Here is a 17,206-nt window from a genome sequence, read left to right as displayed (position 1 = left end):
TCAAAAATTCTGTTTTCCCTAAATGCTGTTTTAAGTACTTTCTAGGAAAATTCCACCAGTTCTACATTTCATCTTCTTATTTTGGCAGTAGTATCAGCTGAAAGAAAAGTTAGTGAAGTTGAAATCCAAGTTGGCCTCTTGTTTGGTAGGCTGAAACCCCTGAAAGCACTGGAAGAGAATCTGAGCAGAAACATCTCTGAAATAAAAGAGCTCATCAGTCAGGCCCGCAAACAGGCAGCTTCTGTAAGCAGTTTATTCTTTCTTATTTTAAAAAAGATTTATATACCATCCCCTCTCAGAGATTCTAGTCTAAAATAAGTCTCAATTCCCCTTAAGAACTTCTTAGTGGGGGAAAATCGCCTTAGTTCCAATATTGCACCTAATAAGTAGGCTGTTTAGATGTATATATGTGTATTGGAAAATGAGGACAACCACAATTCAGGGGGTTATGTGTATACCAGTGGAACTTCTTGCTTTTTTCCCTTTGTTTCCCCCAGCAACAATCCTGTATACACTGGTACTAACAAGGGACTGTTTATGCACTGGAGGTTTCATGCCGGGCTGCAGGCTGGAGTTTTATTCATGGCAGATTGCCCCATCTCTTCCTGCACCCACACAGGGGAGCATTTGGCCCAGTGCGCCTCATCCACCCCCAATTTGTGCTCCTGCACAGGAGCTGGGGCAGTGAAGTTCCCAGTGCGTAAACTGTGTAGGGAGGTACAATTTTCTTAAGTAGCATTTTTTTGTTTCAGTCTGTTGGACCTAGAAAGATTTTGGGATTTCAAAAAAAACAAAAACCAAAAACCCCAGATCCCAGTACTGGTATGGTAATCAGATCAGGGATTTTTTTGGAAATCCCAAATTATTTCAGGTCAAATAGACCTGAGAAGAAATTTAGAGCCAGCTCCAGGATCTGCTCTGTTGGAGAAAGCAGATCATTCCCTGTGGCATGCAGATCTTAGCCGGGCCTGCACAAGAAGCCAGTCCTGAGCCCAGCCGGCAGTAATAGTCCGTTCCCCACTGGCACAGCTGATCCTCAGGCCGTCTTCTGCTTGACAAACAGCTGGCAGGTGGGAGCAATCTGCTTCTGCCTGTCTACTGGTTTTGGATCTAACTGGTAATTCCCAAATATATCCAGGATTTTTTCAGGGTTCCCTCTCCCCAGTTTTCACAAGAAAAACTGACCACACTAGGGAAGCCAAAATATTTTCAGGTCAGGTAGATGTGAATGTACACCCAACTCCTGTTTCAAATGTGGTTTGTTATAGAGCATTGGTGACTGAAAAGAGGCAAACAAAATTAACTTAGGGCTTGTAGATCTTTCAGTCTTTTAGCTGTAGATAGCTTTTGTTAGGTGCTACATGCTTTTGTTTTCCTAATTCCTTGGGTTTGCCAAAGAGATATCTTCTTTGTGAAACAACATTCATATTTGTTAATTCTTATTTCCTGTGCTGTACATCATGAATGGCATCCTGACAGTGCACTGGCAAAACAGAGAACTTTAATAAGAGTTCATAGTGAATGAGTACCTCCTTATTATGTTTACAGTTTCTCTATCAGAATATAATAGCATCTATATAACAGTAGTGTTCCAATTTTCCCTTTGAGTTTATCTTTTAATTTGTAGTAGGAATACCCCAGAGATGAATGGAAGGAGCCTCATAGATTTCATGGCTTTAGTGATCAGGTTGTTGATATATATGAACAATTTATGACACACATATATACAAACACAACCCTAACTAATATTTAGCACATATGATTCTTTTCTATAGTTCATGTTTTACTAGAAAATGCCCAAATCTGAAGATACCTGGAATATATATTCAAAACTTATCATTGTTTACCCTCCTTCCAGATTAAGGTTGCAGTGTCAGCGGAAAGAGACTGTATTCGTGCCTATCAACCTCAGATATTATCTACTAACTACAATACTTTAACATTAAATGTTAAAACAACAGAACCTGATAATCTCCTATTCTACCTAGGAAGCAGTGGTAAAGTAAGTATGGAATTTAGAGTATTTTCTTTGTTTTTGAAGGAAGAAAACCATTTACCATGTATTAAGCATTAGTATCCCTTAAGAGTTTTTAACCAGTTTGCTGCATTTGCAAACATACTGGTTAACCTGTGGTAAATTACATAGATTTTTCTACCCTGCTCATGTCTGCTTATGGGTGAAGTACAAATTTTGAATCACATTAGTGATTTGTGACTTCAGAACCAAATGGCAGAAGACAGTCTTGCTTGGTGTACTTACAGGACAACGGTGTCATCCTGTGTACGAAGGTGGGAGTGGAGAGGATGCCTGGATACTTCAAAAGGCAGTTAAAAGCAGATGGTTGAACATATTAATATGCCTTATGCAGCATCAGAGTACTTGTTTGCCTAGCTGAAACTGAACCAGGAGCCCAGTGAATGTAGCAAACATGTTCTATCACTGAGTCAGAACCTCTCTTATAATGCTTCTGTGACATGCCTTTTCTACCAACTGAGGGGACTGATACCACCTCTTATGATTTTGGGGGACCAGGTTAGTTTTAAACTGTAAGCCTTCCCCTCAGTTACAAAATGTTCCTAGAGTTCTGCCATGAGGTAAGTTTGGTAGTGAGCAAGCAGAACACTGAGGCTGCTTTACAGAAAGTACAAGAAAAATATATTAATCACATTAGTTACAAAGAGAATCCTTAAATCTATACATTACACACATATATAATACAAAATAACCAGTTCTCAATGAAAACATTCCATACAATCTGACATAAAGCCCAGATCTTCCTAGCTGCACAGCTATGTGTATTTAGCTTCTTCTATCAAATGCAGTAGAACAATTAGATATATCTTAATATAGCTTCTTTGACCTGTTCTTTTTGGCCTACGTTTGTTTCAGTATCTAATAAATGAAGCCCAAAGTTCAGCAAATAATTCCTGCGAGCCCCTTTTTCCTGCAGATCCTCTTATATACTGTTATCTTATTCATCAAAGCTACATACCATCCTTTATGCAGCCACTCATCTATACCCAACAGATTTGGCTGCTTTCAGAACTTTGCCAGCTGCTACATACAGGAGCTGTATGTAAATAACAAAGAAGATTTATTTGTGCACAGGTTGGTTTTTAAAAACAACAGCACAAGTCTCCAAATAGTCAAAGGAGAAACCTGACTGAGTCACAGCGTGTGATTTGAATTCTATTCAATACTTAAAGATACAAACAGGCTTTCACCAACTAGCCACTAGGTTGTACCTCTTCACACATACAGGATTGCACTGATAACAACCTACCCTTCCCCAAGAGTCAGGCTAAATGGTACAAGGTCTGCTTATCCCCAGAGACAGGCGTAACGACCAGACAAAGATACCCTTCAAACTCTCTGCTCTTTTACAGAGGCAGACCCAAACGATCACTGTTCTTTCTGAACTAGGACTACCCTCTTCCTGAGGCAGGCCTGAACTTAACCCCTGTTGTGATCCCTCCCTCTGGAGGTGGTTCGATAGTGGAGCAGCATTCCCAGGGGTTAAGGGATGAAACAACTGAGCAGCTGCTTTTCCCTTCAGGGGCAGGACACACCTCATGTTTGTCTCAGCCCCTCATTCAGAAAAGAATTCTCAGATGTGTCAAAAAGCTGGTTGCTCCATCCAATGGCTAAAGTGCTGAACATGGATAGAAAGACCAAGAAGAACGGAAACACCAGTCCCAATAAAGACTGGTGCCACCAGCACCCTTCTTTTTAAACTGTTACGCCATTGTTAAGAAATAATGTCTTACATAACTACAGTTCTTTTTAGACATACTAAAATAGAATTCTTATGACCGGGGGGTACTTTTTGAGACTTGAGTAAACTCAGAATTTATGAGAGAGATGAGGGGTAGCTAAGCCAGTAGGACCGATTATGCACGAGGCTGGAAAACCGGGATGGTGGCAGCAGGGTAGCCCTGATTATGCACCTTGCTGCCACCATCCCAGTGCAATGCCCCGGAAGACCCGCATTCCAGGGAAGTCAGGGAAACATCAGTGAGGAAGGTCAGTTTGCTTCTTGGAATGCAGCAGCTCTGGAGTTGGACTTAAATTTTATTTTCATCTTTTACTACCACAGAAAACTGAAATGATGCCCCTGCAGACACAGTATCATCTGAGTGGAGCTAGATGATTTGCTTGCTACTTTTAATTGGTTGCAATTATCCAAGAATAATTTGTCCATTAACTGCATTGTTTATACCTTCTGAGTGAGCCAGCTGTATCTTTTTGTAAATAAGCCTTTGGTTAGTTTTGTATTATCTGCAGATCTTGCAAATGGTCTGGTAATTTTACTTGCCTTGAGTGGAAATTTAATGGCTAAACTATTTTTTAAATGTTTAGGAGATGCCGTGACGATTCTCTGTATGAGTTTAATTCCTTGGCTAACTTCTCAAATGTCCTCCTAAAGCCAGTTTTTTTGTCCTGTATTCTTCAGATGTGATTCATACATTATGCAAGCAGCTTGATAGCATGCAGCTTCCATTCTGCTTGAGAAGTTGTTTGTTTGAAACTGTTTTCTTTGTGCTTTGGCCAGATTTGGCCATGCCAGTGGGACTTCTGTTTTCCAAGTGGATCAGATTCAACAAATGCCATAGGAAAATATGCTTTTCTTATGGGAGGGTACCCATATAGTTCTGTTTTCAATCTGCAACCATGTTGCCTATTTAATATGTACACATTATCTGTGAAATATTATCTGGCTTGAACAGTTTTCCTCTATTTTGAATAAGTACTATTGTCATGTTTTTGGCCATGCCGGCATAGCATTTGTGACCTAAGCATTATTATTTATTTATTGTTTTAGACCGACTTCATGGCAGTAGAGATGCGACGTGGTAAGGTGGCCTTCTTGTGGGATATGGGCTCTGGATCAACCAGATTAGAATATCCTGACTTTACTATAAACAACAACAAATGGCACAAAATACATATCACAAGGTGAGGTGCAATGGGAGTCTTATAGTCTCATTTATACATCTCAGGGAACAACAAATTCACACAGACAGCTACTAAATCTGAAATACTTAGCAACTCAAAAGAAAGAGCCATTTATTTCAGATTGGATTTCAGTTTCATAACTGGATGTAGAGAAGCTGCTACCATTTCTGTATGCTGAAAGCTATGTTTTCGTCTCAGAGTATTTTTAAATTTTATTTTATTATTTGATTTCTAAATTACCACTCCTGCAAGTGGCTCATGGTGCATAACAACATTGTCCCCCAATAAAACCCCATTAACCCGCCTCCCCCCCCCCCGTACAATTAAATTCAACATACTGAGGTAGTGATAAAAATCTACCTTCCACCCAATTCAGACAGCACCCTGTCTCGCCTTTATGAGGAGTAGCCCAATGTCCCATCTTAGCCTGGGGGAGGAGCCCATAATCTTACTTGTCCTGGTCTCAACTAACCATTTTACAGGCCCTGCAGAACTGTGACAGCTCTGTCAGTGCCCTTAGCTCCATCAGGAACACATTCCACCAAATTGGCACCAAAGTTCTCTCAGGCCAGGGATCTCCAACAGATTGGCACCCATAGAGTGAAGAGCCCTGCATGAGTCATAAGGAGGCAAGTGGCCCCTCAGGCATGTGTAATACCAAGACCTTGAGCCTGGTTCAGGCCTCAACCAACAACCAATGCAGCTGCCTCAGCAGCAGCTGGATATGGGCCCTCCAAGATGTACCTAATTGCAATTTCCATTCAGGAATCCAATCTAGAGGTGACTGTTGCATGAATCACTGTGGCCAAACAGTCAAAGGACAGATAAGGCCCTAGTAGCCATGCCTGGCATAGATGGGAAAATGCTGTGCAGGCTACTTCCGTGACCTGGGCCTCCATCGATAGGGAGGTATCCAAGATCATTCCCAAGTTCTTGGCCAAGGGCGGGATATTAATTATCTTTCAGTCTGCTTGTTAAGTGTCAATGTACAACATAATACTGTGGTAAAATAACAATTTCTTATTGTCTGTGATGATCAGGTTTGGAAAAACAGGTACCCTAAGTGTAGAGGAGATAAACTCCTCTCAGAAACCCTTTATAAGAACTGCCACTTCTCCTGGGACAGCTACAGTGCTGGATGTAAACCAATCAACTATAATGTTCATTGGAGGACTTGGGGGACAAATTAAGGTGGGAAAAATGAATGATCTATTCTGTAACATCTTATAGTTAATTTTTATTATGGTTAGTAGAGCATGTAATATTGTTAATTTCTCTGTGACAGTTGAACAAGATTAGTCATACATCCAGAGAAGAATGTAGAAGGGCTTCCGTGATACCTAAAGAGATTGGGTGTGGTTGTCCCGCTATGAGGCTGAAATGGTTGGCAGGCATTTCACCAGTCTGTTTTGTGCCCCCCCTCATTATTTTCTCTGACATTACTGCGTACTAGCATTTTACATATGTGTGCATGTGTACATATGCATAACAATTGAAGACCATTATGTGCTTTTTCATTGGAAGAGAGGATATAGATAAATGAAAACAGGTGTGTGATTTGCTACATCCTCTTCTGTTAAGCTTGGGCGCCGAGCAAATTTTAGCTCGCCCGCGGAGACTTATGGATCCAATAGGATTCCTGAACGCTCTGCGGGAACCAATGCCTCCCGGCACTTCTCTCAATGGCCTGGTCAGTGACTGGCATGACAGACTGCTGACTGCCATTGATGAGATAGCTCCCCGACGCCCTCTCCGGCTCCGTCTCAAGCGAGCTCCCTGGTACACCGAGGAGCTTCGCGACAAGAAACGGGAACTGAGACGGCTAGAGCGAGTTTGGAGGAAGACTCGTGACGAAGCCTCGAGAACATCTTATAGAATGCAGATGAAAGCCTATGAGATGGCGGTGAAGTCAGTAAAACGCAATTTTTACTCGGCTACCATCGCATCTGCAGACTCACGCCCAGCTCAATTGTTTAAGGTAGTTCGATCCCTCACTGCCCTGATTGAAGGGCAACAAAACAGTAGCCAATTGGACATCAGCTGTGAGGCATTTGCGAGCCATTTTGCAGACAAAATCTCGACACTCCGCCACGACCTCCCTCCAACCTTAGATACAAAAAGTGAACTAGAGGCCCCTTGGCCGTCTTTGGAGAAAACTATGAGTAACTTCAGACGACTCACGCTGGCCGAAGTGGACAGGATACTAGCGACAACAAGACCAACTACATGCCCACTAGACCCTTGCCCATCCTGGCTCTTAAAAACAGCCGGCATAAGAATAAAGGGCCCCCTCCGGGAGATAATCAACCTATCTCTCACAACAGGAGAATTCCCGGAGGGTTTGAAAGAGGCCGTGGTACGTCCACTGTTGAAAAAAACATCTCTAAATCCACAAGAGCCTAACAACTACAGGCCCGTCTCGCACCTAGCATTTCTGGGCAAGACGATAGAAAGGGCAGTCGCAAACCAACTGACGGAGTACCTGGAAGAAGCTTCGGTCCTAGACCCATCCCAGTCTGGCTTCCGGCCTGGCCATGGGGTAGAGACAACGCTAGTCGCCCTGACGGACGACCTCCGTCGCCAGTTGGACCGAGGCGGGTCGGCACTGCTGATATTATTAGACCTCTCAGCGGCGTTCGACACAGTCGATCACGAGCTTCTAGCTCGCCGCCTCATCGATGCTGGAATACAAGGGACAGCCCTTCAATGGTTGATCTCCTTCCTTCAGGATCGTGGACAGAGGGTTGCAATAGGAGAGAAAACATCAGACCGCCGGCAACTTACTTGTGGAGTCCCACAAGGAGCGGTCCTCTCTCCTATCCTATTTAACATCTTCATGCGCCCTCTCGCACAACTGGTACGGAAGTTTGGGCTGGGTTGCCACCAATATGCAGATGACACCCAGCTCTTCCTCCTGATGGATGGCCGCCCTGACTCTCCCCCAGAAGCATTAGCCAGCTGCCTGGAAGCAGTGACGAGATGGCTCAAGCAGAGTCGTCTGAAGCTCAATCCTTCAAAGACGGAGGTCCTGTGGCTGGGTAGGAAGGGGCCATGTGAGGAAGCGCGCCTGCCTACCCTGGATGGCGTGCAGCTCTCTACGGCTTACTCCGCCAGGAACCTAGGCGTGATTCTGGACGCCTCCCTCACAATGGAGGCCCAGATCACAAAGGTAGCGCGGCTGGCATTTTACCATCTCCGCCAAGCCAAACTACTAGCGCCCTACCTGGCCCCGGAACATCTAGCCACAGTGATCCATGCGACGGTCACCTCTAGACTGGACTTTTGTAACTCGCTCTACGCAGGCCTGCCCTCAGCCCTGACCCGGAAACTACAACTGGTTCAAAATGCAGCAGCCAGGATCCTCACAGCAACACCGTGGAGGTCTCATATCCGGCCTATTCTCCACCAGCTGCAATGGTTACCAGTTGAATTCCGGATCAGACTAAAGGTTCTGGTTATTACCTTCAAGGCCATACGCGGTCAGGGCCCAGTGTACCTGAGGGACCGCCTCCCCGCCTATGCCCCCAAAAGAGCTCTGCGCTCTACTACCACCAACCAGCTAAGGATCCCTGGCCCTAAAGAAGTCCGTCTGGTCTCGACCAGGGCCAGAGCATTCTCTGTTCTGGCCCCTACCTGGTGGAACGAGCTCCCAGAAGAGATCAGGGCCCTGACGGAGCTTAAACAGTTCCGCAGGGCCTGCAAAAAGGAGCTCCTCCACCAGGCATTTGGCTGAGACCAGACATAATCAACAGCGACCAAGGGCCCCTGCTCCCCCCCCCACCCCCCCCTCAGAATTCAATAAATAAACCACCCCCCTCAGAATCCCATCAATAAGCCCTGGACCTGTTTGTAGTACTATATTGTTATACCGTTATATTGTGCTGTTATTTTGGTTACAATTATTAGTTATCAGTTATACATGTTACAGACTGTTTTATGTATTGTTCTCTGTTATGATGTAAACCGCCCTGAGCCTCCGGGGAGGGCGGTATATAAGTATGATAAATAAATAAATAAATAAATAAATAAATAAGCTGTGCATATTGAATGTAGAGAAATAACATACAGGATGTTATCAGTAAAAGCTGTTATAGTTTCATGTGATAATAAAAATATGCAGTGATGTACATCATGATTATATATGCCTTGCTTTATAATACTTTTCTCACAAGCTTTCCTAATTATCAATTTAACTGGTCAGTTATGTAGTAATTTTTATATTATTACAAATACCTTGGTAAAATTCTTCGTCATTCACCAGGTTTATTTATGAATAGCATTGTTTAATCTTGCTCAACCTGAACACTAATAACCTGTACATTCCCAATTTATTTAATTTACCAAGTATATTTACTCCATAACAGAAATCGCCTGCCATTAAAGTGACACATTTTAAGGGATGTATGGGTGAGGCCTTATTGAATGGCAGATCGGTTGGACTTTGGAACTACATTGAAAGGGAAGGCAAATGCAGTGGGTGTTTTGGAAGGTGAGAGATAGAGACACGTGTTGAAATGCACAGCTGAAATTAGGATTTCATAAATACAGCTTTAATGCAGGGATGGTGAACTGGTAGACCATCCTCAGCCTCTGGATTTTTACACCTTTTACTATAAATTTTCGACTATTAAGTACAGTATAAAAGTTATAGTATGCCATTAAATTTCCTAGCACTGTTTAACATACATACATTTAGGAAGTAAAGGCACATGGAATTGGGTGGGAAAGCATGTGTGTCTTCTACATAAAACAGACTAGGGTTTAGAAATTCAGATTGTTTTGTTATTTAATTCACATTTTTTCTCTCTTGCAAGTGAATGGCTTCAGACAGTATCATATAAATTATTCTCTGTGATATTCGGCTTTTATAATAGTCATAAAGAACAAATCTGTATGAGAATAAATCATTTTAAAATTATTTTTAGATTAAGGCAGTTTGAGTTCAGTAACACTGTTAAAACCAACAAAGTTCAGGTGGGTAGCTGTGTCTCAATTAAATTCATTTATTTACAGTCCTTTGACCAGTAATTTCCAACAAATGGATACAATTACACCATGCTGAAGCTGCAGAACAAAGTTTGAGTCCGCTGGTACTTTTAAGATTAATAGAGACTACACCTTCCCCACCCTTTACCTATACGTAAGGATAAGCGGCTTCTCTTTCAATGTATCTGAAAAAAATGTGTGTGCGCAAAAAAATTAATCTCAGAATAAACCACTGTTAATCTTAAAGGCACCAGTGGACTCAAACTTCGTTCTGCTGCTTCAGGCCAACACAGCTATCTACCAGAATCTTATTTTAAGTATAATGTCTAGCCACAAGAGGGAGATACAGGATTATTTTAGAAATCTCATTCATTCTAACTCAGGGTAAAAGAATAGGTAGGTATGGCTAATTTCACAAGCTGCTTTGAAATACTTTCATTTAAACCCATACCAACATTCCAAAAGTATTGAAGATTTTAGGAAAATAATGTTCTAATTGCATGCTTTAACTGTACTTTGGTTCATCTTGCCAATGAAAATGACAGGGAAATTATGTTACATTTGCTACAAGTACATCCCCAAATACATTCCAGAGGCCATCTTGAAAACATGCCTAACTGGAACTATGCCACTTAAACTTTTTTGTGCATGGCAGCTTGTCACTCTGAGCCCTACAGAATTATACCAGTAGAAATTCATGCTTTTCAACCAGTAACCCAAGCATTGTTGGCAAGCATTGCCTGGTTGGGAAGAAAGCTGTTGTTCAGCTCTGCTGTTTTCTTTGCTTTCCCAGCTTGCAGGATGAAGACACTGCATTCCATTATGATGGCAGCGGATACTCAGTGGTGGAGAAGGCGCTTCGTTCCACTGTGACTCAGATAATCGTATTTTTCAGAACTTTCTCACCCAATGGACTCTTAGTGTATCTGGCTTCTAATGGCACAGTAAGAAAATTGGTTTAGCTTTAAGGATGTGTATAAGTTAGTTAGTCCTATAAACCAGGGGTAGTCAAGCTGTGGTCCTCCAGATGCCCATGGACTACAATTCCCATGAGCCCCTGCCAGTGTTTCCTGGCTGGGGCTCATGGGAATTGTAGTCCATGAACATCTGGAGGACCACAGCTTGACTACCCCAGCTATAAACAACACATTTAAAGTCCACTGTGGCTAAAAGACATTAAACTACAATAATAGTGCACAGTCGATTCACCTCCCGGGCATGCCATGCTCATGTTAATAAAGGCTGTGGCCAAATTCATGCCAAAGCCTGTAGCCCAGTGTCATTATTGAGGCAGTAAGTATCCCCTTGCAAAGCTGAGAATGTGTATAAGCACTATAAAATATTGTATAAATGCTAAATGGTGTAAATGGCTTGTTGTTAAAGGCTTGCTGTTTTTATATTGATACTTTAGATTAAAATAATAGATTGCCTTCAGCATAAAACTCTCTTAAACTAGCCACCAAGGGCAGGGAATTCTCAGTTTTATTTCTCCCTAAAAAGCAGACCTATAAAACAATACCTTAGCACAAAGCAAATCTTTTCATACTACAATTTGATTATTTGTTTACATATTGGGCAGATTTCTCTCTCTCTCTTTCTTTTTAAGTTAACATTTCTGAAACTGTTTCTTTGATTTGCTAACATTGTTTCCTTTTCTGCAGAGGGATTTCTTGTCTCTGGAACTTGTTGATGGCAAAGTTAAACTAACTGTTGATCTTGGTTCTGGTCCTCTTACTCTTAAAACAGAACATCGTTACAATAATGGCACTTGGTATAAAATTTCATTCAGTCGAAACAAAAAGGAAGGTAAAGTATGTTAAAAGTAATTAAAAGAACAGATGTACAGTATTTTGCACTCAGATGTCCAGATGTACTCACAATCCAGTAAAATTAAACATCATTCCATTCATTTTAATGAAATCTATAGGATTCAAGGTGCTTAGTGATTTTCAGCAGAGCTCATTTACATACCAATTGAGACAATATAAGGTTTAGTTTTGATTCATACCCTGCTTTTTTCACTACTTGAAAAAAATCTAAGCAGCTTACAATCATCTTCCCTTCCTCTCCCCACAATAAACACCCTGCAAGGCACCCTGAGAGAGCTCTGAGAGAATTGTGACTGACTCAAGGTCATTTAGCATGTGAAAGAGTGGGGAATCAAATCCGGCTCTCCGGAGTAGATGTCATAGCTATTTACTGTTGCACCATGCTGAACTGAAAGGGCAGAGAATGTCTGGAACTGAAATTTGGTCACTGGCAGGGGGAAATCAGAAAATATCAGCTGGATCTCCTCCAGAGGCTTTTATGTAGCTGTGGTGCCTGAAATACATGACTCACAATTAAATTGGCTTGTGAAGCATGAAAATTAACCAACCATGAAGGCTAAAGGGCATGGGAGGCTTTTTAAAAGACAGTGAAAAGTTGAAAATTATTATTTATTTTATATATTTGTTTGATTATTACCTGTTCAACAATACCTGTAGAATAGAGAAATAGTTTCTTAAATAGCAAGTAGAGCATATACACTACATATTATAGCTTTAGAGAAAAGGAGCTTTGTTGAAGAGTTGGAACAGCATAATAAAAAAGATGTCTTTATCAATTTGATGAATCACAAAGGGATGTATGATGTATGCTTCAGTATGTTGACTAACATCAACCACAACAGAACAAATGATCAGATACTCATTCCTGTTTGCCAATTTTTAAAAAATGTTATTACCCATCAGGGATCTTAGCAGTCATGGATGCTCAAAACCTCAGTTCTAAAGAATCTAAACAAGGAGAATCTCCTGGCGCAGCCTCTGACCTGAATCGTTCTGATAAGGATCCAATTTATATTGGCGGGTTGCCACGAACAAGGACAGTGAAGTATGTTAAAAAATTAATTTTCCTTTTTACTTGCTTAAAAGTTTGATCTTCCACACATAAGGTTGGTTCAGACACAATGTGAAATGACAGTGGTTAGTGCAACCAGGAATGATCCTGTAGACTAGGGGTAGTCAAACTGCGGCCCTCCAGATGTCCATGGACTACAATTCCCAGGAGCCCCCCCTGCCAGCATTTGCTGTCAGGGGCTCCTGGGAATTGTAGTCCATGGACATCTGGAGGGCCGCAGTTTGACTACCCCTGCTGTAGACAATCATTAAATCTGGGCTTGTTCCAGTAGCCTTCTATCAGCACTCCGCCTACGCCCCCCCCCCCGATTAGGCATCCAGCTGCTATCACAGTTTATGTTGTAGCACCCAACTAGGCCGGGCTGGTGGCTCCATTGCAGTGGGGTGAATCTCTGCTTATGCATGGTGTTGTTACCAGCCCAGCCCCCTCCTGGCCCTGGCCTGAGCTAGGGCCACCAATGGCCCATGGCAAGGTAACACTGATTTTTCAGCATCCCCTGTGTTTTTATTATGTTTTTATTTCTAAACCACCTTCAACAGTTGCTCTGGAGATGCATAGACATTTTTAAAATGAAGAATACAAAATAGTGATGTGAAGGACCTTAGAAGAATGTAATTCTGTTTAGGATGACACTTTCTATGTTTCTCCCAGTTTATCTTTGCCTGCAAATTTCTCTTTTAGGAAAGGGATTACCCATAGAAGATATGTGGGATGTATAAAGAACTTAGAAATATCTCGTTCTACCTTTGATTTACTTAAAAATTCATATGGCGTGAGGAAAGGCTGCATTCTGGAGGTAGGACATTCTAATAATTTGGTTGAATAAGTCATTGCTGCTTGTTGCTAAGATGTTAATCAACAGCATATAATGACCTTTATGCGCTACACTGTTAGCCTGTTGATGAAGGCAATAAACCATTATCTAATTCACTTATTATTTCTCTTCACTCGCAAAACAGCCTATACGTACTGCTAGCATATTAAGCGGTGGTTACATTGAGTTGCCACCTAAGCCTCTTTCACAAGAATCTCAACTTATGGCCACATTTATTACTAAGGAAGCTGCTGGAATTATCCTTGTGGGGCTTGGTAAAGGTGCAGAAAAGCGAAGACGCCGGCAAGCTAATCTGGTATGCATTTGGCTGTTTTTATTTGGCTTGGATCTAGACTAGAGGTTTTGGTACATGCAAGGCTTTCTACCTGTAAAGACTGACTTGACAGCCTTCCCTCTCTTGCAGCGACCTACCCTGCCCCCTGAAGAGCCAGTTTAAGAATTGCAGGCGGGGGAGCTGGGTATCATTCATTGCTCCTCCACATGCAGCCAGTTGGGTGACTTTGGGCTAGTCACAATCCTGTTAGAGCTGTTCTCAAAGAGCAGTTCTGTCTCTCAGCCCCACTTACCCCACAGGGTATCTGTTGTGGGGAGAGGAAGGGAAGGCAACTGTAAGCTCCTTTGAGACATAAAACCCAACTTTTCTTCTTTTCTTCTTCCAAAATTCTGTTCTTGAGGGAGGGGGGTGATCCAGGGAACAGGTTTTCAGGGTGCATTTTGGACTTCTGCAGGAGCAAGGAAGAAGGGAAGAGTGCTCATTGTGGGTAGAAATCCTTGCGTTTGCAGAAATAATTGCCTGAATTAACTAGTTTTGAAGCTCTAACATTTTAATTTTTATAAAATTAATAATTTGTATTTTAAGAAAACAGATGGAAATATAAAATAGATACCCCATAAGGGCGGCGTCGGACATTTGGGGTGAGGGTGGGAAGGGTGGGGATGGGCGCGTCTGGGGAGGTGGCGTAGGTAGGAGCGGCATTGTTGTGAAAGGGCAGTTGCCGGGCGGCGGGGAAGCAGTTTCCTCCAGCTCCAGCGGCGTGGGGCGAGCCTCCTCCCTGGTGGCCATCCGGCGAGGATGGTGGCTCAGGAGGAGTGGAAAGTTGGAGGCGTGGCGTTTGGGAGACGGGCCAAGTGTTTAAAATTATTCAAATTATTTATACATTTATATTCAAATTTTGTTCTCATTCTGTTCTTGTATTTTTGAGTATCTTAATTCTGCTCTTTAAATGAGAGTTAAAACATTTTGTGAATTCTTTATTTCTTTTCTTTCTCATTCAATTCACTTACTTCCTGAATTTCTCCCCTAATGGGCACCCAAAGTGGCTTTCATCATTCCCCCCCCCCCTCTTTCTAGTTTATGTTAACTACAACCCTTTGAGGTTATTTCAGTCCTTTTGGGGAGGGGTGCAGTTGTCATTGGTTTGGGTAGATGTTCTCAAGGTGCTATATGTTTGGCTGGTTTAACTGAATAGCACCTGTATATTAAATCTGTATCAACTTTTCTGGACTGCCCATACCATGAAATGACTGATGATTGTAATGTGAAAATTTGGGTTTTCTTCTAGATCAGACTAACTGATCTATTTGCCCCCTTATAGTTCTGCTGTAGTTCATGTTTTTGGGTTGTTTGGAGAGATTTTTTAAAGAATTAATGTACCTTGAGTGTGAAAGCTTCCTAAAGTGAATGCTCCATTCCATTATCAAATTTGTACTTTTGACGTAGAGCAATACAGTTTTGGCCTGCTTAATCCACATGTCATGAAAGGCTTTCTGAGTTCAAACGCTTCTGCCTTTAAGTGGTTGAGCTAGTTTGTCTTTTAAGCTGTTTTAATTGATTTCATGTGTTTCGTTCTATTTGCTGGTGTGTACTCAGCGGCCAGTGGACCTCGTGGAGTGGGACTTTTCCCTCCTGTCCTAACCTCTCTGTTTCCTGAAATCACTGGACTATCAGCTGTAGCCTGGAGACCAAGGGGGGGGGAGAGAAAGAAGAGGAAAGAAGGAATCAATGGCAATCAATACTCCTTCTTCCAAAGACTTAATTACCCTTAAGTCTTTGCAGCTGCATGCTGTTGTGATTCAAGTGCCATGTAAAGAGAAAGCATAAGCACTAACATGACTATTAACTTGTTGTTAGCCCTTCTTCTCCATCATGTTGTCTGATGGTCACCTGGAAGTGCACATTAATGCTGGGGACAGAGGAAGTACGCGGAAGGTCTTGGTTCAGTCTACTAATGGAAATTACAGTGATGGGCAAGAACATTCTGTCATCCTGACTCGGAATAAAAGGTACAAGATGAAGCACTTGTTTTAATTACAGCATGTCGCTATCAGTTTAGCATATTCCCTGCAGAACCAACTTTGCTTAGTTCGTTTCAGTGCAGTAATCACAGTTGAGTTTTTTGTTGTTTGTGTAGGAGTTCTGATTTATATGGTAATTGCGTACAGCACACCAGCTACTGAGTTAAGTTGCGCATGAAAGCTCTCTTGAAATCTCTAGCCACTTGGGCCACCAGAGGGAATCGCACCAAACACTGATAGAAAAAGTAAACACAATTAGCTGTTTTTAATATGCATTAGGCAGAGAAAGATATGTCACATTTCTGTTATCCGACCTTAAGATTAGAACTAGAAATTAATTGTAAAGATATTCCAGAAAACCTCAATTATTTTTCAGTGGTTTAATGTAGATTATAAAATCAGTGAATCTTTGTGGTTTTTTAGCAGTTACTGTTCTTACAGCTGAAGTAGTTTCTTCTTGAATCACTTTGCATTCCCCCTCTCCAGGATGATAGCCGTTCAAGTGGATGAAAATAGCCCTGCAGAAATCAGACTTGGACCACTGGCAGAGACTAGTCCAGTGAATATATCTAATTTTTACATTGGCGGGATTCCTGCCGGAGAAAGCATTTTAGGAATCAAGATGACTGGCTCTTTCCATGGTTGTATAGCCAACCTGATATTTAATATGACGTAAGTTAAATGTGTATTTATGTTTTAAATAGTGCAGTTTATAGAAAGTTGGAATATAGTGTTTGAGATCTAGTTTCAAATCCCTGGTTTTCCATGAATCTCACTGTGGGGTCAGTTACTGTCATACAAAGTTCTTCCTGATCTTTTAGAGTGTATCCCTAATACCTTTATAGAAAAGCTGAACAAAATCTTCTTGCATAGTTTGCAAAATACTATTAAAGTGGGAACCTTCCTGACCTCCTCAGGCAGGCCTTTTCACAAGGTGGGGGCCACAGCAGAGTATCTACAGGTGCAGGCGATTGCCCATTTGAAGGCCCTGAATAAATAAGCAAGAGCTGTTGTGGTGGAACATATCAGGAGAAGCTATTAATAAGCCTTTTCTTTACCAGATGATCTTGCATGAAAGTGTGGCCGCCTGCAGGGCTTCACCTGATGTAACAGTTGCTTCTTGGTGGAGACACATGTATCAGCAGGTGCTAGGTCACAATGGGTGCAGGTGCTGAATTGTGCATCCCTCTGCCAGATGTTTTGTGAGCATCCATAGACAGCTATGAACATAT

At 42.0% G+C, this 17,206-nt stretch overlaps 1 protein-coding gene across 2 annotated transcripts in view; it reads left to right on the top strand.

The window, feature by feature from the left end:
* The window catches only part of LAMA1 (laminin subunit alpha 1), a 107,481-nt gene that overhangs the window by 78,366 nt on the left and 11,909 nt on the right, over positions 1–17,206 (top strand). The window contains exons 44-55 of one of the 2 annotated variants that reach the window (XM_077352744.1): positions 92–243; positions 1,859–2,002; positions 4,824–4,957; positions 5,998–6,148; positions 9,322–9,446; positions 10,737–10,887; positions 11,605–11,749; positions 12,676–12,817; positions 13,526–13,640; positions 13,804–13,974; positions 15,811–15,962; positions 16,461–16,646. In XM_077352744.1, the coding sequence (XP_077208859.1) occupies positions 92–243; positions 1,859–2,002; positions 4,824–4,957; positions 5,998–6,148; positions 9,322–9,446; positions 10,737–10,887; positions 11,605–11,749; positions 12,676–12,817; positions 13,526–13,640; positions 13,804–13,974; positions 15,811–15,962; positions 16,461–16,646 (1,768 nt within the window). Of the gene's footprint in view, positions 1–88; positions 244–1,858; positions 2,003–4,823; positions 4,958–5,997; positions 6,149–9,321; positions 9,447–10,736; positions 10,888–11,604; positions 11,750–12,675; positions 12,818–13,525; positions 13,641–13,803; positions 13,975–15,810; positions 15,963–16,460; positions 16,647–17,206 lie in introns of both variants that reach the window. The other variant, XM_077352743.1, reaches the window with a different exon arrangement.

The sequence above is a fragment of the Paroedura picta genome, chromosome 9 (genome assembly GCF_049243985.1).
Source record: "Paroedura picta isolate Pp20150507F chromosome 9, Ppicta_v3.0, whole genome shotgun sequence".
Lineage (NCBI taxonomy): Eukaryota > Metazoa > Chordata > Lepidosauria > Squamata > Gekkonidae > Paroedura > Paroedura picta.
This window is presented reverse-complemented; position numbering and strand designations above follow the sequence as displayed.